This window comes from Myiozetetes cayanensis, unplaced genomic scaffold (genome assembly GCF_022539395.1).
Source record: "Myiozetetes cayanensis isolate MyiCay16 unplaced genomic scaffold, myiCay2020 scf1, whole genome shotgun sequence".
In the NCBI taxonomy this organism is placed as follows: Eukaryota; Metazoa; Chordata; class Aves; order Passeriformes; family Tyrannidae; genus Myiozetetes; species Myiozetetes cayanensis.
In genome coordinates, this window is record NW_026086604.1 from 11855746 (window position 1) to 11881723 (window position 25978).

General features: G+C 41.5%; 1 protein-coding gene across 1 annotated transcript in view; it reads right to left on the minus strand.

Moving 5' to 3' along the window:
* The window catches only part of DEPTOR (DEP domain containing MTOR interacting protein), a 75623-nt gene that overhangs the window by 11976 nt on the left and 37669 nt on the right, over window positions 1-25978 (minus strand). Inside the window, exons 6-9 of the mRNA XM_050321590.1 lie at window positions 14245-14430; window positions 13558-13692; window positions 10419-10489; window positions 9654-9758 (exon numbers count right to left, since the gene is read on the minus strand). Coding sequence (XP_050177547.1) covers window positions 9654-9758; window positions 10419-10489; window positions 13558-13692; window positions 14245-14430 — 497 coding nt within the window. The remainder of the gene's footprint in view (window positions 1-9653; window positions 9759-10418; window positions 10490-13557; window positions 13693-14244; window positions 14431-25978) is intronic.

Consider the following 25978-nt stretch of genomic DNA (forward strand, 5'->3'; position numbering starts at 1 on the left):
CCTAATTGGGAATTGGTGTGTAAAATCACTGACTTAATGTGAGTCCCAGCGAGAAATACCCACAGGTAAAGCTGAGCCAGGCTGGGCCACATCAGGAAAGCAAACCAGTGACTGCATGTCTAACTTTATAAGCATTTTTATTGTATACTGCAATTTGATACCTACCACAGAACAGCTCTGAAAATGTTAAATAACTCAAATGGCTAAAGATTGCTCTGGGTGAAATACTGCATCAGAGTCAAAAGAACATAGAGTCTAAGCTTAGAAATAATGTCTTTTTATGCTTGGGTTGACCTTTTGGTGTCCTCTTTTTTTTTTAAATTTCTTTTTTTTTTTTTTAATATTTCTGATGTATCTATAACTAAACTAGAATTGCCAAAATAAAAACACACATAATGAATAAAGCATTTTAAAACTATATATCAGTTTACTTACATGGTCAAATATAATTATGCTAAATTAACCAAATGCAGTGCCCTCAAGGCCCATATTGGGTAAAAACAGTCCCTAAGACAGTCCAAACAAGGGAGTTACAAGGGCAGACAGACTCATGCAGGGCACCCTCAGCACCCTCCGTTATCCAGCCTGTCATGAGCAGGAATGGTCTGCGCCATTTGAGACAAACAGCTGCTCTCTGTTTGCACAGACAAAAGTGCAATTGTTTTTTCATGTGTTTGGCTAGCTAAACAGATCCTTGGCTTTAATGCAACATGCTTCCCGAATCACTTGCTTATATCATGAAAGGAAGCCACTTTGTGTCTCGAGCAACAACAAGGGAAGAGATGGGGAAGTGCAGGGAAGGATCTGTAGAGCAGCAGCTGGGGAGCAGCAGCATCCTTGAAGTGCTTGGGGCTGAGAGCTGAGATAGCCATGATCCTGTGAACCCAACAGAATCTGAGGAACACTTCAAGGCTTCAAGTGAAACGGATATTGCAACTAAACCTAATAATACAAAATGCTTTTCATCCTCAATCGAGAGCAAAAGCAGTTGAGAATGACAGCATTTTGCTGTACTGGGCTCTAACTGTATGTCTTTTTTGGAGACGCTTAGGATAACCTCTCTTAAGATTTCAGCCATTCTGCAGGTCAGTTTTTCAGATGACAGTACTCTCTTTGGTGAGCCTGGACTACCTGTGACTGACCTGCAATAGCCTACAACAGCTTGAGCTTGGGCAAAATCCCAGCTGTTCTGGCAGGCACCACCATTCAATGGGCTACAGACCACACTGGAATTTGGAAGTTGTATCAAAACACAAGCACAGCCCTGTTTTACTGTGCAGCTGAAACCAGTGCTGCTGCCTCTCTTTCTGAATAGCTACAGCTGTAAGACTCCAGAAACAATCAAGAAAGAACTTCCATAAAGACAAGGTGTTCAGATGTCTGGGTTATCCTGCCATAAAACACCACTCACTTGAAAAGAATTTTTAAAACTATCATTTATTAAAATAATATGACTTAATTTTAAAAATCCACTGACTGCCGATTATGAACCTGCAGGCAATATTTTTTTGGATTTGTGTTTGCTATTGATGAAAAGGAGCCAATATACAGACGCCAGTATAGTGGGTCACTTGTTGCCCAACAGCATTTTAGGTGACTGGTCTACAAGCAAGTTCAACTCTAATGTCAACTATGCTGCTGTGAATGCAGAAAAAAGAGCGCTGAGATATTATGAAACTTTCTGTATTCACATAATGTTTCAGTTGTTGAAAAAAAAAAAAAGACATTTTATTGCCCTGTAAAACTCTCTCTGTTAAAAGACTCTTTAGGAAAAATCACAAAATCATTGGAAACCTAATACTGCTCTGCAGGCCAAAATTTGGGTCTGGGATAAGCAAGTAAAACCTCACTAAACCTGTGTCTTGTAAGTTTACAGGTGAAAAGAAAAGAAGCTTCACTGTAAAGGGGAAATTTAGACTCAAAAAGTTGAACTCACTTGTTTAATAGTTCACCTAGGAATCCTCACTGCCTTAATTCCTTTCTCTATAGTGAATAACATAGATCCTGTTTTCAGGACTGACAATCATTAAAAGAATTTTTCTGTTTCTTTTGTGTGTGCAGTTTTCAGTTGCCATCCTGCTGGCGTGACATTTGCGCACTGTGCTGCCCGACTGCATAGGAGGGGCTCTTTCCCCTTATACCTTAGTGGGTGACTTTTCACATGTCAAGTTTTGATTTCTTTATCATAGAACAGTCCCAGATAGTCACAGCAAGCAACCTGATCCCTAGTCCAATATAAAGCTGGCTGATTTTTCAGTCAATTTTATGTCCACTAGCTGAGAAGAACAGAGGCTGATGGTCCACTGAAACAAGTGCTGTCCCAGACCCCATCTACTTGGTGGTGTCTGTGCGCTCCAAAGCACCTGTACAAGGGTGGGGTTCACTTAACCTTCCAAAACAATAGAAGTTCTGCAGCCTCAGAAGAGATGTCTTAAAACAAACTAAACCTTATAAAACTCTGTGGGGAAAGAAGCAAGACAAATCAAGGAAACAAGCAGAAAAAAAATGGATATCCATCAAAAAAAGTAGGAATGTAGGATGAAATTCTGACATGTCAGAAAATGACAGAAATTTCTAAAGAACTAAAATGTCACACTTAGCCTAATGATTTATTAGTGGAAAATGGAGCAAAGCAGGAGAGAATTTTGGTAAAGATCAGCAGAGACTGCAATATGAAAGCATTGGAAGCAAAGTCTCTGTCCACAGAGCAGTTGCCACCTGGGCAGAGATGGCAGGGTCATGTCACAAAGAAAGTATCTGACCTTAATACAAATACAAATTTCAGGAGGGGGAGGAGGATGGCTTAGAAGGAGGACGGTTGTACAAACTGAAGTTTGAAACTTTTTGGAGCTTGGTGTAACATTGCTGCACGGGAGTCAGTGGATCCAGTCTGCAAGTTCTCTGCTCTGAGACTGGAAAACCTGGACCTTGTGCTGTGAACGATGGCCCCACAAGAAAACAAGGAAACTTTAGAAAACCTAGAGTTTTTTTCATTTGTAGAGGTACCAAAGCAGATCTACTCATCAAATGTTTTGATTAAGTTTGTTAACAAGTCAGATTTGCTGGCATTTTCCATCTCTTTAAATCCAAACTACTTCACAATAATGCTTATGTATTCTGGTGGGAAATGGTCAGTGTTGTACAGAGGGTTTGTGATAGGATAAAGATGAGAATCCAAATCCAAATTGTGACTTCATTGTGGCCACCATGTGGCAGGTTGACCAGCAGCACAGTGGTACAGGGTCTCTAAGACAGTGTCCTGACACTCACACAGGTCCAACAATGGTAAGGCTTCCACCACAGAAGAGGAATAAAATGGACTGAGTAGTAGCTGGTGTAGTGAAAGGGGCAGAAGAGAGACATCCAATCCTGGACTGGGATTCCCAATGCTGAGGAGAAAGGAGGACTGATGAGAAAAAAATTCAATTATTCCAATCAACCTAAGGACACTGTGCTAATGCAAAGGATGATCAAGGATGTAACGACTCTGTTGTTGCACTTGTAGTAGTGTATAGCAAAGGCAAAGGAGAGCTTTTCCAAAACTTGTCTCCTGTGGCAAGTTCTGGCAGTGACACACACTGCAGCTCTCAAAACCATGTTTTCCTTCACTTAGAGAAGCCTCTAGCTTGGTGAGAGCGCTGAATTCACAAAACTCCCAGACAAGAGGAGATGGGTGCTGTGCAGTTTTCTGCCAAGTACTTATAGAACCATGTTACTATGATAATTTTGATGGCACTAATCCCAGTATAGTTAGATAACATGGTTTTAGGGTAGGTCCGACCTACTTAAAAGTGGAAACAAGATTCACGCTAAAAATTTGGGAACTACTCATTGAATTTAATTAAATACACACACCGGGAATGGAAAATCTGGGATGGTTACAGAGGCATCACCAGCAAATCCCCTGAGCAAATGACAACCACAGACCAAAAGGAGAAGGCAGACAAAGAGCAGGGACACCCAGGCACTGATTCCATCACTGACTGGAAAGCAGAGTGACTGATGTAAATGCTGATAAACAATTGTCCAGGACAACTAACCACTAACCCATTTTTCATGTTGATGGCAGAGCTGAGTATTTTCACATTCACAAATATTCGATCTCTTCCAAATTCTGTTGAATCATTATCCTACTAACAGCCTAACTAAATTTATCTTTAGAGCATTTTTGAAAGATTTCTACAATCAAATAAATAATTGAAAAAAATAATCCAAACTGTTCACCATTATGTTCTTACTACCCTCTTAGCACATCCTAGTGTGACAACCACCCTTCTTGAGAATGACTTAAACGATGTTCAAGGCTAATGGCTATCCTACTCACTGTCTCCAATGTCTGTGATGGATAGTAGGACATAAAATAGGAGGTCCTGGTTACTGCTGCATGAAGTGAAAGACAGAGGTAAAATGTCTTTGAATTTTCTTTGGTTTTGCAAACCCAGAGTTGATTTTATGGTAAAATACCAAATCTGATTGCTTAAAATTAGATTTTTCTAAAGTGATAGATGCTTGAATACAGCTTCCATGCTTCTGTGGAGGAGAATGGACCTTTATGTTACAGTTTATAACTAAATACTATCAGAAAATGAGGCAGTCACTTACAGAGACATGTTTGAAACTTACATACACATTTATATTGAAGCCCTACAGTAGAGGCATTCATCGCACACAGTGCTATGCACATTTAGCTCTGCTGTTCTCTATTTATGGACAAGCTATGAAAGCAGTTTGTCAGCAACTTTTTCTGAGTGTTCAAATTACCAAATACATTCATTCTGAACTCAGTCTAATGTAATTATCAAATTCGGCAGCAAGCTGATAGCACAGCTAAAGGAAAATCCCAACCTGCCTCAGTGTTTTCATGCTGTAATTGAAAACAGATGGCAACTCGTGTAATTTATGCTTTTCTACAGTCAGTAACATGTTGGTATAAGATAAGAATTCTAAGACTGAATTGCATCTGCTTCAACAACACCATATGCTAGTGCACAGTATAAATATTTATCCAAACCTATTTCATCTCATTTAAAGCTCAGTCCCATGAAAAAGTGAAAGTACCCTTCAGATTCCTTCAATTAGCACTGAAGCATCTCCCCAGTACTTCAAAGGGGCAGAGGCCCAGCACCAAACACAGAGGTATCTTCCCTTTCCTAAACTTCATGGAGAGGGTTAAATGGAGGCATGCATATTGTGCCTTATTTATACAATATTAATCCCAGCCTTTAAGCTCCCAGTAAGCTGCCTGTAGGAGTTTCAAGGAAGTTTCTCACTTACAATAGCCATGCTTCCCTACTTTTCCCACTATAATGTAAAACACTGGAAACTGGCCACAGCCATAAATGGGATATTTTTCCTGGGGGAATATTTTTTTTCTAAAACTATTTTCAGCCTGATTTATCTTGCTTGTCAAAAAGTTAAGCAATCACCATGTTTGACTGCAAATCACCGTGTTTGATCCAGCAAAGACCATGGAATGTGTTTTGTGTTTCTCTGCAGCATGGAATATGTTCATCCTCATGAGAATCTCACAGTTCAAATTTCTTCCAAGGAACCAAAGACATTGGTGATTCCTCTGACCTCACATGGTTTGGGGTTGTTTTCCTCCCACTTGACGCTTACAACACATACCTTTTAATCTTTTATGTTACAAGACTGTAATATTTGGTTATTGTGGCAGTACTTGTACTCTTGGAATAATCAGATGGTACCTGAGTTCCTTAGGCTGCAGGGAGACTGGGCCTGATGACCTTGATGAACTGACATCAATCAACTACTTGAGACAGTGGAAACCCAATTACACTTGAGATCAGGCTCTTATTCCACTAGTGAAATCACTTGAGAAACTGGACCTGAAATAATCATTTGTGAATGTAGATGACGATGGCACAGGCAAAAAATTTATGAAGCTGATCTCCTCACTGAGCCAGCTTTTAAAGACCAGGAGAGCAGAACTATGCTGAAAAAGCTCCATACCATAGTCCCCAAGCACAGCTCTAAACAAAAGGGGTTGGTGCAAGTGACTGTATGTGGTCCTTTAAACCCTCTGGTGCTGACTGAAATGAAGAACTAGAACAGGCTAGAAAAACTTGAGTGGTCATTGGCAATTTATATGATACAAGGACCTTAAGTATAACAGCTATAATACTAATTTGCTCAAAATCAGTTTAAGGAATCAGATCCTCAAAGGTCTGAGTAGGGCACTGACTTCTCCAGACAGTGGGAAAATCAGCAAAATGAGTGATTATTTTGTGACTCTCAGAAGCCTCACACTAAGCTAGGTCTGCTCATTTTGTCACACTTTGTCACAGTGATGTCATACTAAAACTTGTGATGCCTAATTTAAGTCACAAGTTAGAAGTCTTGCATAACTTCTCAAAGAATACTTTCACCTTAAAAATGGAAATGAACTTACAGAATAAAACACTGAAAAAAAGGGAAAAAGAGTTTTCCTGACAACAACTGGCAGTATTTAGCAGTATCATCTGCAAAGAACCAAATTTTGCAGCCAGTCAATACTGAATATTAAAGGAACCTGGGAACTTCAAAATCCTGCTGTTCCTGTCTGCCACTGCTGAGGACAGCAGACAGCTAAACAGAGTTGCAAATAACTGAGAAGTACCATTGCAACACTGACTCCTTTCATAGCCCCAAGTTGCCTCCAGCTCCCACTTGTTAATGTGCTTACAGCAACCACTCTCTTCACAGTGCTGTCACAAGCTTCAACACTTCAACAAACCAGGCCAAAAGTACTTTAATAAAGCTAATTGACAAGTTATTTATTGCATTATTTGCTCAGCTTCATACCTGAAACCTCAGACTGCAAACTGCAATCCTATTTACCAGCCCCAGAAGACCTAAAGCCAAAAAACGTAACACCCTCTCACACATCTTCAGCAGACCGTGCTCGTAAGGATTTTCTCAGAAATAAATGGTCTGAAAATTCCCTCAGAAGAGGATGTCACGTATGGTGGCCACGGGGCCCCGCCGAGGTGCACGTGTGCGATGGAGCGCTGTGACTGCCAAGCTCCGTGCCCACCGCGCAGCCGCTGCGTGTGGGCAGAGCTCCGGCCCAAGCTCGCTGAGATTTCCACCCAGACTCCCAATTCACAGCACTTTGGACCCAGCCAAGGTCAAACTGAAAGCAAGCCACCACAAAGTCCTGCAGGTAGGCTGAGCCTGTAATGTTTACTGATTTCTGTAATACATGGTAGAATTTTAACCACACAAACTGAGGTCCTACAATGGGATTGCAGCCAGCAGTCCTCCCTCAACAGTAGGTCTGGCATAATGCAAAGACAGGAAAATAGTGGTCTCCAAAAGAGGTAAGTGCAAAATCACAAGCTTTACAAATAAAGACACTTCCAAAAACAACTACAGTGGATGCATCTCCTTAGGAGGAAAATCCCTGCTGTTACTGCCAAGAACTTTTCTACAAACTGCAACACCAAGTCTTGGCTCTTCTTCAAATTCTTGCCCTTTTCATCATAGCCAACTTTCCTTGTTAGTGCTTCTTTGGTGTAGCACTCTTTTTGCAGTCAAAAGCCTCTTGCACCAGCCCACAAGAAGTTACTGTGCCCAACAGCCTATTTTCAAAGTGCCCTTCCTGCAGCTTCCACACAGAGGAAGGTTTAATTTCAAGGACCTGTCATCTAAAGCCTGTCATGCGATTCCTTTACATTTGCCAGATTGAGGAGTTCGGTAAACAGATGGATTAAGTGACATAGATTTTTTAAAATTTCAGATACTGCACTGTGATTTACATACTTATTGCCATGGGAACATCACAACAAAAGCCCTTATTTTCATAGAAAAACACAATTTCTTCACTAGGCTAAAGGTATTCAGAATTTCCAAAAATGGGGCACCAATTTCGGTGTCTAAACAAAGGCTCATCTAACATATGGATATAAATTTTTATGTGCAATTCTGCTCTGAAAAATGATTTTATATAAAGATAACAGCTTCAAAAATAATCAGATCTGCCCTTTGTGTAAATTCAAGGTAATACATGCCAGTTTTACAATACTTTTTGCTCCCCTCAGAACAGCGGGCTATTTTGCATTCTCATGTCTTGAATGGTTCAAGCAGACCTCTGTACCCCACTGGATTACATATATGACACCACAGTGTTGTTTCTGCAAGTCAGGTTTCAGAATAGTTCTACCTTACTGCTAGTTGCTATATTCAAAGAACAAATGATGCTGTAAAATACTAAACCCCCAAGTTCAGGATCTAGAAGATACACACGAATAAATTAATTATTTTTAAATTTAGGTCCTTTAAATTCAAGGCAGGATTACTATTTGAAAATTATACTCTTCATACAAAAAAATGTAAATATATATTATATTTAGGCATTGTATAAAACTAATAAAAAAATTCCAGCTCCCTCAGGATTCATGAGGGTGCTGCATGCACCAACAGGTTCTGCTGCTGCCATTCCCTGTCCCAGGGCTTTTTCGTGCCCGTACTCAAAAAGCAGAAAATGTTTCAAAGGCAGTATGTTCTTGCAAGTTTCATTTAACAAAAAAAAAAAACCAACCAAAAACATCAGCTAGAGAGGAGAAACCCCTGTAGTGCATTTGTTAAGGACGGTGCCATGGCCGGTCTGGCACCGTGTGGCGGGCAGGATGCACATCCCTGGAGTCGTGGCAGCACGTGCTGCCTCCAGCTCAGTGGGTGTGAATATATGGGTGAGGCAGCTGGGGTGAGTGTGATGGGAAAGGAAGATGAATTAGAAGGCTGGACAAAACTTGTGGCAAACTAGGATGCATGTGGAATACACATGAAACTTTCATCTGTGTTGCTGCCATAGAATAAAACATGACATAAACTGATAATTTAGTCTTTCTGTCTGGCCCAGCCTGGACACTGGATCAGGTGTAGCAGCGAGTTTCCCTTTCTTGCTTTTACCTGTACCTGATGTAATGCTTTGCTTTTATTTTTTGCACTGTATAGGGCAGAGGTTAATTCACAGATATATGTGGGATGTGATCCAAACTTGCAGGTAAGTCAATGGGCTCTGCATTAGCACTGCAAAAGCCTTCACATGGAATGTGTATTTATTGATTCTTAAATCATGTATGAAACTATTTGAACTCTTTATGAAATGTGAAATTATCGTCCATCCTTCTTTCCAAAATTTCTTGAATCTTAACTATGTACAGTGAACAATGGGCTATGCTTGCTTCACTTTCACTAGGTGTGTCTGACTTTGCCTCTTCTTATATAGGCAAAGTCCAGAAGCTGCATACTAGCAACCACGTAACTTGCAAAGTAAAAAGGATGCTAAAATTGTGCAGAGTTGAAAAAACACGAAAATAAAATTAAAAAAATCAACCAAAAAAACCAAAACACCACCACCACCAAAACCAGCCAACCAGCTGAAAAAAACCCACCCCAAAAAGAGAAAGGGTCAAGAAGGAAACTTGGAAAGGATAAATAAGTTTCATGTGAAAAAGGGACTTCAAGAAGCTCAAGGACAGAATGGGTTGAAAGGCAGCAGAACTCACTGTGCACAAATGCCTGAAACTGAGACAAAGGCACTCAACACTGGAAACAAAAGCACCTCTCCCTCCCCCAGTACAGGCAGCCCAGACCTTCACTGAGCACGAGAAATTCCCCTGGGAAGTCATTTCATTTTGAAAACCCACCTTCATCCCAGCTGCAGCTGCTGGCCCACTGGGGTCCACAGCCTGGATGTGGCAGGGCTTGCTCCCCCGCACCACAAAGCCCCAGCCCACTGCGTCCCCAACGATCTGGAAGGAGAAAAGAAGGGCATGATAACCTTCAAGCAGCTCCATGAAATTCAGGGGGGCAACATATAAACAGTCCAAGATGTAATTTCAACATCTCTATACTTCCAACACATAGTAGAGGACATTGCCTACAGGCTGCTACGTCACTCATGGGAAAGTCTCTACCCAAATTATTCTTCTTGCTTTTAATGAATTTTTTTTTGTTGAACTAGGAGGCTGTAAAAAGAAATGTTTCCAATGACTAAGTTCAAAAATGTCTTTACAGAAAGGCTCTAAAAGCATACATGAGTCAAATTTCTGTCACACCATGCAGAAAGAGCCTGGTAGAAAACTTCATTTTGGGTAGGTGATCCACTCCTGCAGAGCACAAAGTATTACCAGGAGCACAAAGTCTAGATGAGTTTGTATAATACAAATGTTATTGGCTTTATGTAATTTTACACTCCTTTTAAGTCAGCAGTACCACACTGGCATAAAGACAGGATAAACAAGTGCAGAATCAGACCTGAAATGTGTGGAAGTACTGATAACGGAATTTGGGATTTTAAAGTACAAACCTCAGCAAATGCAAATAAGCTCTAATTATCCCATCAGAAATCGTGTTTGGATTGCCTTATGCATACAGCATGCAGAAAATACAGAAAAATAGTGGAGACATACCGTGAAAGTTTTCCTCACATATGGGGCTCCAGGCATTAAGAGCTCATCAGCAGTCACGGGTCTCTTTAATACTGTGGAGGTACAGAAATGAATATTAAATATAACCATTCCTCTGGAGTTTCTCCTAAAAAATAAGATACGGTGTTGGGATACAAATCTTTTTGGTCCCATCCCAGATATGCTTTCAGTTCTTGCAGACTGGCTTGAAAGTAATAAGGGAACAAAGAAAAGCCTGCAGAATGAGTAAAAATGATGAGATCTTTGGAAAATCGGGGCATTTAGCCAACAGACTCTGTTATCTGCAATTAAAATCCCCTAAACATTATCACAAACATCAAACGTGGCTTTTCCTGTGTCCAGTGTTGAAACTTTCCTGGTATTGAGCAGCGATTCTTCCCAGCTTGCTGTGTGCTTGTTGGGTGCTCTCTGCTATTTCATCTGAGTCGAGTTTGAATCACAGACTTAAGTAACAAGAAAATCCTGGTTGTGTCAGCAATTATCTCAAGAGATTTCTGCAGTTGTAGGCACAGACCTGTAACTCAGTCTTGCCCAGGGACAGACTAGGTAACCTATAGCTGAAATTTTATATGAAAGGAAATACCAGTAAGTTTACACAGGTGAATCCCCATTGCTTTGATATGTAATGGGATAACTTTCCTCTCAACAAAGTAAATTTAAAGTTCTGACAAATCAAATCAATACCATTTTTTATCTGTCTATAAATGCTCCACAAGACAAAGGATGACATAAAGATATATACTGTTGATCCTACTGGCCAGCTTCACCCTTAAAATTATGGCTGTTTTCTTTTAGTGATAAATAATTTTGCTGATGTCTATCTTTTTAGTCACAGGTGCGATACAGATGGTATTTGAAAACATTCTTGATTTTCTTAGTGGCATGCATGGGAGCAGGGAGAATTCTAGCATACAAACCAATACCTTTTTTTTTTTTTTTAATTTTCCCGTGGATTTTGACAAACTGTCATTTAGCCAGTATTGCACATTGCAGAGCATGTCTGGTCAACGTAAAAAAACCTGAATGATTGTGCTCATTTGATAAGTCAGAATCAGGTAAATCATCCATGCAGGTCTCCCTTATGTGCCTCCCTTCATTATAACTTCAGAATTTTTTTTTTGTTTGATAACTGTTTTTCTACATGATTGGTCAAGTCACGACCTGGGTGTTTTTGAAGTGTTTGCCTGCAAGAGAACTCATCCTACAATAAATATACCTTGTGTTTATTAGCACATAGTGCAGAGATACATTCTGTGTCTGGATAGCAGGAAACTATCTGTGAACAAAATCTCTTTATAGTCCAGCAGAGGATTAAAAATTCCTCGTAACATTTACATCTGACAGCCTTATGTTAACCTATGAGAGCTGACGTGTGGATTTGTACTTGCGCTATGGGAGAAATAACCCTTTACTGCCAGTAATTGTATAAAGATCAGTCTGTTTATAAACCCATTGCTGTCTTCTTTCAAATATGAGTCTGTTAAAGCTATTCAGAGTTTGAAAATGAGTCCTAAGGGAAAATTTCTTTTAAAAAAATTGAAGAATTTATGCAAGGGCAACATCAGCCTATCCTTTTTCTTCCAGTGTTGTGCAATCAGCTGCATTAAAATAAACTTGTTCTCACTACTCATGGGTTGACACTTCATATAAAATCAGAACCATAAATGAACTGAATAGTTGGCATACTTGAGATAACATACACATCTAGGGACAGTGCCTGAATGCTGTTTTATCTGTCCCAGAAAATTCTCCAGGATGTAATTAATGTGCTGGGGACAAAGAGCTCCCCATGCAAAACCTACCAGAGCATTTCTGGGCAAATATAGCTGAGACATTCTGCCAAAACATGACACTGTGGCACTCTTCACACAGGGGCAAGCTCCTTCCCTGTAAGGATAAGCATACTGGAAGGTGATGCTGAATGCCCAACAGCAAAATACTCCGAGGATGCGATGACCACTAGCACTGACAGCAATTCCAGGTCTGCTGTAGGGAGTTATGGCTTCTGAGCATACTCTCCTACTGAGTCCTTTCAATTATTTTAATTCAGAGCCTCATACTGAACTCCCAGCAGAGGCTAAGGAGAGGGAAGGAAATGTGCCAAAAGGAGAGAGAAGGAAAATATCCCTGTAACTAGGTTTCCCTTTTTGATGGCCACTCTGCACAGCAGGAATGAAATGCACTTTAGTTCACTCCTCTCCGGAGTGAATGGTCAATGTTTAGAACAGCATTCATCTAGTGCTTGAGGCACTCCCTAGTAATCACTTCAAATGCCAGCACCCCTCTGAAAGCAAAGATTACACACATCCACTGAAGCCCTACCCCATTGCACAGTACTCCCCACAGCACCAGCAAAGACATGAACAAATTTGAAATAACAAGGAGCTCAAAGGGCAGAAGGGATCCTGCTTTGAAATTTGTGACTGTTTCTGAAGGAAACAGAGAGGCTGAAACAATATCTTGGTCTGTTTTCCTCTTCCCAGATGTACAGTAAGAAACAATTTTAAGTGAATTGTGGAAGAATGGGTGTGTTTAACCTTCCGGCTGGGATAGGAAATCCTTTCAAAAGGAAAATAAGCTTCAACACTACTTTTACCTTCCAAAACAGACCAATGTAAAACTCAAACAAAAACACTGAAATGGTCCCTGACAGGCTGAAATAATGCTGCCTCTCTTCTTTTTTTAGAGGCTTCTGCTTTCTCAGTGGTGTTATTTCAGAGCAGCTCAAGCAGTCACTGGATAGTTAAATGCTCCTCTGACTTGCACCTAAGGAATGTCTCTAGGAGGAGATTTGAATTGGTTCAGAGCTTGGCAATGAAGAGGCAAATCTAGGCCTCTGACTGCATGAGATAAATTGCAGCTAAGAGATAAATTAAAGTTCAAACCACAATTATGGACTTGACAGATGTAACTGGAGGCAGACGTCTGGCTTGTGTTCAGCAGGACTTCAGGCTAGAAGATGACAATAGTCCCCTCTGGCCTACAAAACCTGTGACAATGTAAATTTTTATGCATTCTTGAAAACATAAGCTTAGGTGTGATGCTGGGCATTCTTCACCTTCTCCCCAAACAGATGTCTGAACTCTGGCTCCTGCCCATTGCAAGTGATCTTGGTGCTCACCAGATTTGGGGTTGCAGAGCACGGGGGGACTGCTGCTGAGTGTTGGGCTGCTGCTGAAATACCCACTGCTGCCACAGCTGCTCATGCTGCTCCTTCGCACCGCCGACACGATCTTTATCTCCTTGGTGGGACTCACTACAAACAGAGAGAGAATACAGAGAGAAAGGGAACTGGTATCAGTTATTAAACTATTTCCCTGGTTTCTCTGAAACAGCAGCAACAACACAAGCTTTCACCGACAGCACTGGGAAGGGCTAGTGTGTCCTACATAGTTAGAAGAGTCACTGCATGAGTGTAATGCTGTAGCTAACAGGATGGCTGAACTGCTCCCCTTGCAGTGTCTTCTAAGAGGCATTGCAATGTAGGGAACTAAGTTTTCCAGTTTTCCTTCTTTCAGTTCTTACTAGATATTGCTGTACATAATGCTGCAGGGCCCCTTCCCCTCTCTTTAACTCTTCTGGAAAACTCCAAATAAAATGTATAACAAATTACTTTGGGCTTGGGGAATTTTACCCAGTTCTGGTTGTTCATGGACACAAAATTTTGACCAGCATCTGAAATACTATTGATACAGATATACTCCAGGGACTTAAAGATTTGGTAGATTGAGGGAATGGACAATCCCTATGAGCAGGGACATATAACACCAGCCCTGCTCTTTTTTTTTTGAACACTGACAGGAGTCACCTGAGAGAAAACTGGTGTGTTTTCTGTTGTCGTGGTTCTGTTTGCGCAGGCAGAACGGGCTGTCATGGCTTTCAGGCATCAAGCGGGATTTCTCAGTGAGGAGCTCCATTAATCGCCGCCGGCGGCGAAAGTTCATTCTGCACTGATAGAGCAAGTTGCTGTCCATGAAATGGTGCTTGTTGGACACTAAGAAAAGAAATGGATAGAAAGTGTATGCCTGGTAGGATTGAAATCAGAGCATATCTATCTGCAACATGTGCACTACAGGCCTTGTTGTAAGCAATCAACATTCAGAGCTCTCCTCTTCCCCTCTGCAAACTCAGAAAGAGGAGGAAGGTGGGGAGCTTCACACAGGTGGCTTCAATATACACACTTTTATAGCAACAATAACAAAGTAGGAATTGTAGTTGCCAGTGCTGAGAGGAATCTTTTACACTACCTTGATTAATGACACACACTTCTTATTGTCAAGTGGAAACAGAAGTACTTTATCTCCCTGTGACCAGCTGAATAATGGTGCACCCCCACACGTGCTTTCTCTGTGTGCTGTTTGGTGCTACCGGACAATAAACACCAAACTTAGCACTTTACGTTGATTTTTGTGTGAATTCATCAGTATTAGGGCAGCTCCTGGGAGCTCTTTCCAACGACCTTGTTCAAAGCTATAGGGCAGCAAAAAATCAAGACCTGTGTATTTCCTCTTGTCTTGTTCACCACAGACATCATGTCCCAGACATTTCCTGCAGGCCACTTCCCCCTTCACATGGATACACGAGGTTTGGGAACAGGCACCTGGCCAAAAATCATTTCTTACATAATGAACAAAAGTCTTAATTGCAACCTGTTTTGGCACCGAGAGCAAATCCCAGGCTGCTGCTGTCAGAGCAAGAGCACCGAGCCTACCCACAGAGTGCAGCATTGCCATAATGTCTGCGTGTTCGCTGCCACTGATGCTGCATCTTCACAGCGATATAAAACACAGCAGTTGTGGATGGACCTCTGGTGCCAGGTCCTGAAAGTGCTCTGACTCCTGCAGGGTTTGGCCCCAGGAAAGCCCTCTGGAGTACCCCCTGCATTAGTACTGTAGCATCTTAAATAGCTGCAGTAGGTGTTTGGGCAGCATTTTCTCCATCTTCACGTAACTTCTCTGATCATGTAACACAGAAATATTTTCCTACAGTTGACCTTTTCCATGAAGGATCTAGATTTTGGATTTATCTAGTTTATAAATTGCATTTCTTCCAATACTGGATCATAAGAACTGGTGGGCTATAGGTAATTGTATGTAAAGTGTAAAAAACAACATAGATATGCACTGAAGTCAGTCAAACCTATTAAGTACATGATTTACTCATCTGGCCTCCTACTGCAGATACTGAACTTCTGCCTTGCTCTTTGAACTTCTGCCTTGCTCTTTGCTCTGCCCAACACACAAGGTCCAAAGGCAGCAGAGTCCAAGGCGCTACACAGGACTCAGAGCCTAGAGCCCTACTGGCTTGTTTTCCTTTCATCCTCACCCCCAACACAGTCTTTCCTGCTCTCATCCCTTGTTAACACCACCCTGTGTCTCAGATTGCTCTCCATGGGCCCCACAGAATGACACCACACACATGACAACCTTGCGTGGCTGTCTGACATAAACTGCCAGAATGTCACTTGATGCCTGTGAGCTGAAGAAATAACCTCAGAGAGGAAAAAGTCCAGTCACATTCTCCAGGGATACCAAGTCACCCAGACAATATGGAAGACTCCAGTCTTCTAAATGGATGCAGAAACTGCCATATGAGGTCAGACCATTTACCCACTGTGCAAAGAAGCATGTCTGTTGCCTGTCTGGATCACTGTCAGAGAGTCCACTGTCTGTACAAATGGACTTCTGCCTCTGGGACATAAGGAATAATCAGGACACAGGAACTTTCTGAACTGCACATGCTTGTGCCCAAACTGCCACACAGCCCATCTGCCCAGAGTCCTGCAGCATGGCACAGGCTGTAAGGCATCCCTTAGGGTTCTGAAATGCTATATTTTTCCATTAAGAAAACAGAAAGGTCAGCCAAGCTGCGATTTCTCAAGTACCATCTACACAAAAGACCCCTGTCACCTAGATCATCGAAGATGTTTGGAAGAGCCAGTGCCACTTGGCTTTTGTCTGCTTCACTTTAGTGCTGAAACTGTTGTGTCTCCAGGTCAGCCACAGGCATCCTCCATAAGCAAAATGGCTTTGCTAGGTCCCATTTCACACTGGAAGCAGTTTGTTACTGTGTCCTGACACGTTAATCATTGCAGGCACACGCTGCTGCTGTGCTCTCCATTTTGGATAGGTATAGCATGCAATACCATTAAACAGTGCTTATTAACAATCACTATTTTTGAAGAAGGCAAATAGAGGAGGAAAGATTTGGAGATTTGCCTACATCCCCAGAAGGATTTGCTATCAGAGGCAGAGTAAGTACAGAGGTGTTCACAGTCTCATTTTAGGATCACTGACATAATAAGTAAAAGTAGCAATATTTAGCAATATCCTACCATGTTATTAGGATAACTGAATTTAAATACCAAAAAAAATCCCTTTTTTTTTTGAGGCCATCTTAATCTTAAAAAGACAAATTCTACTTATTCAGCACTACTGCAATTCATAATATTAAATGAAAGAATTACTGTGGCCAGCCATTTGCAATATAAGAAATATCAGTATAGTTTCTTATTCAAGTTAAATATTATGACACTATGGTTTTTAACTAACATTACGCTGTTGTTTGTATAATTAACTGAAGTGCTCTGAGAGTCCTCAGAAATTACGATAATCAGAGATCAACACACACTCGTGCTGCAGACACTACAAAACGTTCTGAAATTCAGGAATCACTGACCATGAACTAGATAATGTAAACATTTTTATGTCAAGATAGTGAACATATTTTAGAATAACAATACTTGTTTTGACTGAAATATTGTAATATTTATATACTTAAAATAACAAAGCTTAGGTTTTCCATTGAAGTAATTAATCTCTGCTGTATCTGTTTTAGTCCAAGAAAGGCTAAAGTTTTATACAATAAATGAATGCAAGTGGAAAAGGTAAGACCAGTCACTGTGTGTTGGAGAATATTTTTATATGCTTTACATAGCAAAGGGTTTGCAGCCAGAATGCTTATGACAAGTAGCCTTAGTACAGAATCCAGAGTGCTCATTGACTTTCATAGTTTAATTCCTCATTTCTAAGGATAGTTCACATTTCATTTGAGACTGATAGAGCATCCTTAGTTTGAGCAAATAACGTGTTTGTAGCACCATGTAACTTTTTGCATATATAAGAAGAAGCTGGAAATACAGACAGGAGTAGTATAGCCTCCTTCTGCATATATCATCAAATAAAGTCTCTCACCAAAATTATTACTGTGCCCCTCAAGGTTTTTTTTTTTTAGTCATCTGACTTATTCTTGATTTGTAATGAAATGTCCAGGCTGTGATTCTGACTAAGGATGAGTGTTTCTGGAAGGGCGTGGAAAAAGGGATTTCCAGACCGTGGGTCAGAAGAAAGCGGTTGAGGAGGGGGCAGCAGACATAGATGATTGCTGCCTCTGAAGCTCTCCTCAGGTGCAGAAGCTGACTTTCAGCAGGAGCCAGGAGAAGCTGCACATGCCCTTGTCCTTGATAAATCACAATTATGTGAGTGCCAGAAGCAGAGCACACACAGAAGATTGGTTTTATTACGCTCAGTAGTTGCCAGGTGAGAAGTGCAGATGCAGGCATGGGTGCTCAGCTCAACCACTTCAGCAGCCTACGGTTTGCTGCAAGCAGCACGTAATAGTGGGAGTCAAAAACTTTTCCAAACTGATGGCAGAATGCTGAGAGGGTTGCACAGACTTGCTCAAGAGGGGGTTTCTTTAAAGGTGCTTTAGAGGTTGTTACCTCTGGGTGTTGACTCAGAGGCAGTACAGATAAACTTGTGGCAGCTGACAAGGCTTTTGCTCCAGGTATCTGTACCTCTCCTGGAAGCTGCTGCCCCCAGATAGGGATTGACATAACTACTCCTGAATTAGTTCACTGCTCTTCATAGTACAGCATAGAAAAACAAACTGCCACACATTTCAATTTGTCTTAAACAATCCTGACCAGTGTCAGGACCTGTATTTGTACATTATGAGGGTGATGCAAAGAGCAAGGTGGGGTTTCTCGTTCCAGGTTAATTCACTGCTGTTCATGTGGCAACATGTCCATGTTACAATGTGCACCCTTATGCAATAGAAAGAAATGTACCAAGGAGACTAAAGTAAAACTGTGGTGTCGGGCAACCTCCAAAATCATAAAAGTGCACAGGAGCATTTATGGTCCTGGAGGGAAAGGCACCAACACTAACTCACAGTCACTGAGATCAAACTTTGGAGGTACTGTCACAGCCCACCAGTCTAATCTCCCACATTCACACAGACCACAAAATTTCTCCCAGAAAAAGTGTTAAAAACTATCTTTAAACCTTACAAAAAGTTTAGTTTATTTGTACCTTATAGCAGCCTGTAATGATCACTTTACTCTTCCCCTTATTTATTCCCCCTTCAATTACTTTCCCTGACAGGCAATAATGATTTTACTCAAGGCTGAATTTGTTCAACTGTAGCTGCTAATCCCTGGATTTTGTCACACCTTCATCAGAAAGTTACATAAGATCTGGTCCTAAATCTTTGCAAAGAAGTCTGTGAAGAGATGAAGACAACTCTAAAACATATTTTTTATCAACTGAATAAATAACACTCCTTAAATTCTGACCTTTTTTTTAGCACTTGAGTTCTCTTCAAAATTTCTTTATCTTTCCTAAAAGTCCACTTACCAGAACTGCATGCCCAGTTACAACCTCACTCCCCTTCTATTACTTGCTGTTGCCCTATTTGTACATCTCAGGCTCACAGTTACAACTGTAATGCACACATAGCATAAAATGGGAAAAATTTGTGTCCTGTATATCCTCTTTTGCCGTATAGCACTGCTTCACAGCAACAAGTAGAGCCTATATTCTCATTTCCTGGGTGTATTGCCTTCTAGTAATACCCTTAATTACACAAAAGTACATCTATTTTGGGGTAATGACCATTTAATTAATAGAGTTTACTGTTTCATCTGTCCCTAGAGTTTGAAAATTTCACTGGCAAGAATTTTATCTGGTCATTCCCCATTTACATTACTGTTAAGACAAGAAATATCACAATATTTATTTTGGATTTTCTCTGATCGGGAACACTTAATGTTGCAGTTTTGGTGCTTCTTGTGCCCGGCTGCTTCACAGTTTCTGTTCAGATACATAAAATATAAATAGCAACATCCATGCAAATCTTCTTTCAGCTTCTGATTCTGACATAAAATCCCAGGATCTGCTTGTAGCTCAAACAGCCTTTCCCACTTTTTTTCAAGGAGGCTGATGCACAGCAGAGATAGAAATATTAGCTTTACATTGATTTCATAGAACTGAAGAGGCTTTAGAAAGTACAAAAGCCTATTTTAATAAATGGTATGACTCATGCCTTAAAAATCAGGCCATTTTCATAACTGGCTTTTCCCCTAAATCCCTCCCACCACTTCAATTCCCCATGACTTTTAGCGCTGATAATCTGTGTACATCTCCACCGCGGTGATTAATGCTTTCTACCAGCTGAAAGCTGCAGTCCCCAGCAGGCCACATTCAGTGATGCACTCCAGCTGCTCTGCACGTCCCCAGAAACAACACTGTCACCAAGCAAGCTTGTGGTGTGGCTGGAGCTGGGAAAAGGCTGTTCCATGTCAAGGGAGCAGTGGGAAGGAGATCAAAGTTCCCCAAGGAGCCAGATGAGCAGCTTTTCTCAAGAGAGCAGAGGACATGTTGAAGTGTATGCCTGTTTGTTTGTGTGAGAGTGTGCTTGTGCCGGGGTTAAGAGGAAGAGGTTATAAAAGCATGAGCACACTGTATCGAGTTTTCAGCATGAATATATCATATCTTTCCCCATTTAAAGACAAAAGCAGCACTAAACTCTTTCCAGTAGTGCACAACACATATTCAAGCCTTTTGCTCCACAAGGTAGCAGACCCAGTCTATTCAGAAGTACACTTTATTCTTTTAATGAGGTAGTTTCCTCTATTAAAATTATGTGAAATCCAGTCTGAAGCTGCAGGAGATTATTTTGGACTTTCACTACTACTGGCTGCAATAGTCTGCACTTTCATATAGCAAGTCATAGATGACCATACCAGTTTTGACATCTGGAGTGGCAGGATATTGCCCCAGAAGAGTTGATGTCATACCAAAAACAAATGCAAGATGATGAGACATACACTGGAGGGCTGCAGGTTCTTACAAGGGGCTGCTGGGTTATCTGTATGAGGGCACTGCCTCAGCTGCTCCCACCAGAATCCAAAGTTGCCCAGGGAAGGGTCTGACTCCCACTCCGTGTCATTTTGCTTCCTTGTTCCCTTCTCCAAAGCAGAACCAGTGTTTAAAAGGGAAGGAAACAAATCAACATTATAATATACTAGTTCCTTTAAAAAATGCCTCTGTGCCTCTCTCAGCACCCAGTTTGCTGAGCCTGTCTCTTCTGTGCCTCAGGCCTTTGGCCAGCCCAGTTTTGGTCCCTTGCCAGAGAAACGGTGGAAGTCTGTGTCCGCTTTGCTTCCAGAGGGTGATGGGGAGTCCATGGACTTGGAAAACACTGACCAGCTGCCTAGACCTGCCCGGGTGACTGCGTGGCTTTCAGCCAGCCCCGACCCGGCTCCATATCCCTACCTCTGCCACAAAAGCCTCCCACTCCTGCACCGTCCCTCATCCACTCCTGCCTTGCACGGACACACATGGGGCTGGAGGAGAGTCACTGGCACTTTATTTGCCACTGGACAATGCTTTTTCCATTCCTCTCAAAGCCTTCCTGTTTTTCTGCTAATCTGGCACAGCAAATGCATTTTAATAATGGCACCTATTCAGATTAGTTTCCTTTTTACGAACAGATGAATTCCACCTGCTTGGAGCTCCCACAAATCCAGGGAGAGAGACTACAGATGTTCAGTGAGCACAGGGCCCTGAGTCTTGGATTCCCGGCACCATATGAACACAATACTTGCATTTCCACCTTTTATGAATGTTTGTATGCTACAGAGACTGTAGGTAAGCTCACCTCTGAATGTATTCAACTGGCATGGTAAACTTTCAGCAGTGCAGCTGTACTAAATCGTATGTTTTCTCATTTGGATTGCAAGGAATTCACTTTGAATAGACAATGGATCTAAGTTTGAGTTACTCTTGTTTCCACCAATCCTCTAATACAAAACTGCAAGGCAGATCCTGGCCCTGAAATACAAAATCCGGAGAGCTGTTCCAGCTCATCCTAGTAAGGGTGAAGCCAGTAAGTATGTCCAGAAATAAGTAGGTCCTGGAACTGTAAGTGGGCCCAGAAAAAAAAACATTGTGCTATAATTGGGGAACCACGTTCTCTGAGCTGTTTCAATGAACTGTGGTATATTCACATAGTGCAAAAAAGTCCAGACAACTTTTGTAATGTCTTTAAAGCATTGAGATTACAATAGAAAACCATGAAAAGTTCCTTGGGAACTGAAATTCAGAGTATCCCACTCTTACTAAAGTGGTATGTTCTGCTCAGTGCATTAACATTTTATTCTGGCTGCCTCAAAATAGCTACATATATAATTGTTTCTATATACGTTTTGTCTTTCCAGTCAGTTTGCCACATATTTGCAGTCGATTTTCAAATACACATTACCTACTCTAGCATGAAAATCCAGTGTTGAATCACATGCATTTCAGCAGTCTTTTCAGTGTGTATATGAGGATTTATCATCTTTAATTTAGCAAGTTTACAGAACATAGCCAACAGCTTTTCTTTGCTTCCAAATAAAGTATGGAAAGTATAGTCTGTGGCAAGGAAAGCAGAAGATGAAAAGGCCCATCTGGGTATCTTTTTTTTTTTTGTTGCAGCTGTTAAAAACTGAAACCCATTCTCTGTCAGAAAAATAGAATTCAGTAGTTAATAGGAAAAGAAGTCTTCATATGTTATTTACATAAAACATAGAGCATGTGGCTCTTTCAAAAACAAAACCCATTCCTGCTGTAGATAAAGACAACTGCAAGAAGGGCACAATAAGCTGGCATACAAAGAAGCTGGGAGATTATAAAATTACATACGAAATTCTTATTCTTTGACTTTCCTACAAGGGCAAAATCATAAAAAATACACAAAGTGGTCTCCAAATTTAGCACAAGCAGCTGAATTACTGTGGGTGAGGTTACTGTTCTTATGTCTGGGAACTGCCAGGGAAGAACTGCCACACAAACAACTGAGTGATTCTGCATGGTGTCAGCACAGGAGGAACTGGGCATATAATAAAAACAAAGTTCTGTTGCAGGACTTCAAAGACCAACTGAAGGCTTTTGATTTACTGAGATGAACCAAGGCATCACCTGTAAAAGTGTGTTGTTTTATCATTTGCAGCACAATGAAATCTTGGATGTATCCAACAGCTGATATGATTCAGGTGTTAGATCTATCAGAAAAATTATATTAAAAAATAAATGTGTTAATTTTGGAGGAGAAAACCTATAACAAATTAAGTCAAGGATTTATGGTATGGTTCAATGACACTTATAAATTGCTACATGCAGTTGGTATTTCCAAGAAAGGGGTTCCAAAGAGAAATCTTGAATTAAGGAAGAGGCAGTATTTCACCTATGTGGCAAGTTTTCACTTACAAAGTATGAAGTATCAGCAGTTGGACATCTAAGGTAAATATCACAGCACATAGTTCATTATTTACAGCAATTACAGAAAAGAGGGAAAGCTTTTTGACAAAAGCAAGAGAAATAATACTTTGTTTAATCTACTTCCACAATTATAACAAACTTTCAACTGCATCATGTGTCTTGATACTTAAAACCAAATGCACTGATCATCTTCATAAGGAAAATGCTGCTGTATAAAGGTACAGAGTCCTTGAAAACAATAGGGAAAATTAAATATATGTATAAGACTTCTCTGCAGAGACAGGGAGATAGAATGTGTCAATAATTACTGTTCTCACTAAGTCACTACAAAGTGTTTGTTTTCATCTCTGAAAGTAATTTGCTGATAAAAGATTAACTCTTGAGAGATGATAAGCACCTGCTTCTGAGCTAAGCCAGCAGAACATGTGTCTGACTTGAACACACCAGGTCTGGCCAAGTGCAATTAACTCAATAAAATAAAGTTTAGATGTTTTAGAGGAGGGTGGGGGCAGAAGATACTGATATCATGCCTAAGACATCTTACTGCATATTTACTATCTGTTAAACTCCAGATTTTAAGCCATCAGCTGCCCAGAATGGTTACATTTTATTTAAGACTTTTTAAAAGCCTTTTGGTTCATTAAAACCTCGAATTTGCATCCGGAGAAAGAGTCACACACTCTTCTCTACGAGAAATTCTTTTATCCTAGTGAGAAAAATAAGATATTTTGGCAAAAGGTTTTACAGGAGTAAAATACAACCAAGTAAAAATATTTCACTAAAACACTCAGCACGAAGACGAATTCCACTGAAAACACCTATTGCAAATAATCAATATACCAGCTTTAATAAAGCACAATCCATTGGCTTTAAGTTACCCACAAGAGAGGGAGAAGAGCAGAAGAAGAAAACAGATTAAAAAGGTAAAGAATGAGAGAAGAAAGAGAGGTGAGAAAGGAAAGGAAAAATGGTTCCTGACAAGATTCGGTGACTCAGATGGTGCAGGCAGCAGGAGGAAAGAGAGAGCAAGAAAAGGAAAAATGGTTACCGACAAGATCTGATGATTCACATGGTTCAGGTTGCAGGAGAGAAGAGAGAGCGAGCTCAGGTGGAGTCTCATGCGTTTATACAGTTTAGTTTTCCCTCCCAGGCAGAATAGCCGGTCAGTGCCTTCCAGGCCAGGGTGAGATGTGCTGTAGCCAGTCACAGGCTGCAGAGGTGAGGTGTGAGCGGCTACCAGGCAGGTCTGCCTTGACTGACAGCCTGGCTACAGGGCCTTCAGTGATGCCATGTGCTCTCAGCAGGCCTTACGTGACAAGGCAGACTTTACTATGAACCTGCAGGTCTAGGCCCAGTCCTTACCCACAGACACACACACCCTCACAGTGCGTTGGTTCCGACCCACTGCAATAACTCAGTGACATTTGCATCCAATATCTCACACTACCATTATAAAATCCTAGCACTGATAAAATCATATAATCCTTCAGGTTGGAAAAGACTTCTAAGATCATCAAGCCCAACCATTAACTCAGCGCTGTCAAGTCCACCACTAAACCATGTCCCTAATTGTGACATCAACACATCTCTTAAATACCTCCAGTGAGTGGAGGGGTAGTGACTCCAGCACTTCCCTGGGTAGACTGTTCTAATGCTTGATGACCCTTTATATGAAGGAATTTTTTCCAATATCCAACCTAAACTTCCCCATGTGCAATCTGAGGCCTTTTCCTCTTGCCCTGTTGCTTGTTATCTGGGAGAACAGGTCGATCCCCACCTGGCTACAACCTCCTTCCAGGCAGTTGTAGAGATTGATAAGGTCCCCCCTGAGCCTCTAAGCTGAACACTCCCAGCTCCCTCAGCTGCTCCTCATCAAACTTGTGCTACAGACTCTTCACCAGCTCCATTGCCCTTTTCTGGACACACTTTGGCACCTCAATACCCATTTTGTAGTGAGGGGGCTGGAACTGAACACACAATTTGAGGTGCAGCCTCACCACTGCCCACGTCCTGCTGGTCACGCTATTTTTGATCCAAGACAGGATGCCACTGGCTTTCTTGGCCACCTGGGCACACTGCTGGCTCATGTTCAGTCGCTGTTGACCAGCACCCACAGGTGCTTTTCCCCAGGCAGCTTTCCAGCCACTGTTCCCCCAGCCTGTAGCACTGCCTGGGGTTGTTGTGAGCCAAGTGCAGGAGCTGGCACTTGGCCTTGTTGAACCTCATACCACTGGCCTCAGCCCATTGATCCAGCCTGTCCAGATCCCTTTGCAGAGTCTTCCTACCCTCCATCAGATCAACACTCCCAACCAACTTAACGTCATCTGTGAACTCCCTGATGCTGCCTTTGATACCTGTGTCCAGATCACCGATAAAGTTCTTAAACAGGACTGGCCCCAATACTGAGCCCTGGGGAAGACTCTGGGCTTGGCCATCCGGCCAGCTTTCTACCTACTGGAAAGTGCATACACCCACACAATGGGAACACAGTTTCCCCAGGAGAGTGCTGTGGGAAACACTGTCAAAGGCTTTACTGAAGTCTAGGTGGACTGCATATGTCAAAGATAGCTGCTAGCCTATCATCTCCAAAAGAGACTTTTTTGGGAAAGCAAAGCCTTTCAAGAACTCATGACATCTATTCTGTTGGTCTGAGCCTTGGAATCTGCATCCCAAACCCTCAGAGTAGAGTGAACAGCCATGCAGAAAACTTCATGCTGAACCATGCTGTGGTCACTGTGGAGGGAAGGTGCTGAGGGATGTCAGGAGGGAAATACGACCAACCACATGGACTTGAGGGTCAGCAGCAGCTTGGGAAAACATCAAAGCAAAAGAGCCAGAATGGCTTGGTCTGATCTACCCTGGAGCTGGCAGAGAACTTCCTTCTCCTCTTGCTGCCTGTGAATTTTGACCATAGTAGCTAATTTGTCCCACCGTTTCCATAAGAAGAAGAACTAAGACAGATCCAGCCTCCTGAAAGAAAGTTTTATCTGTTAATATTAC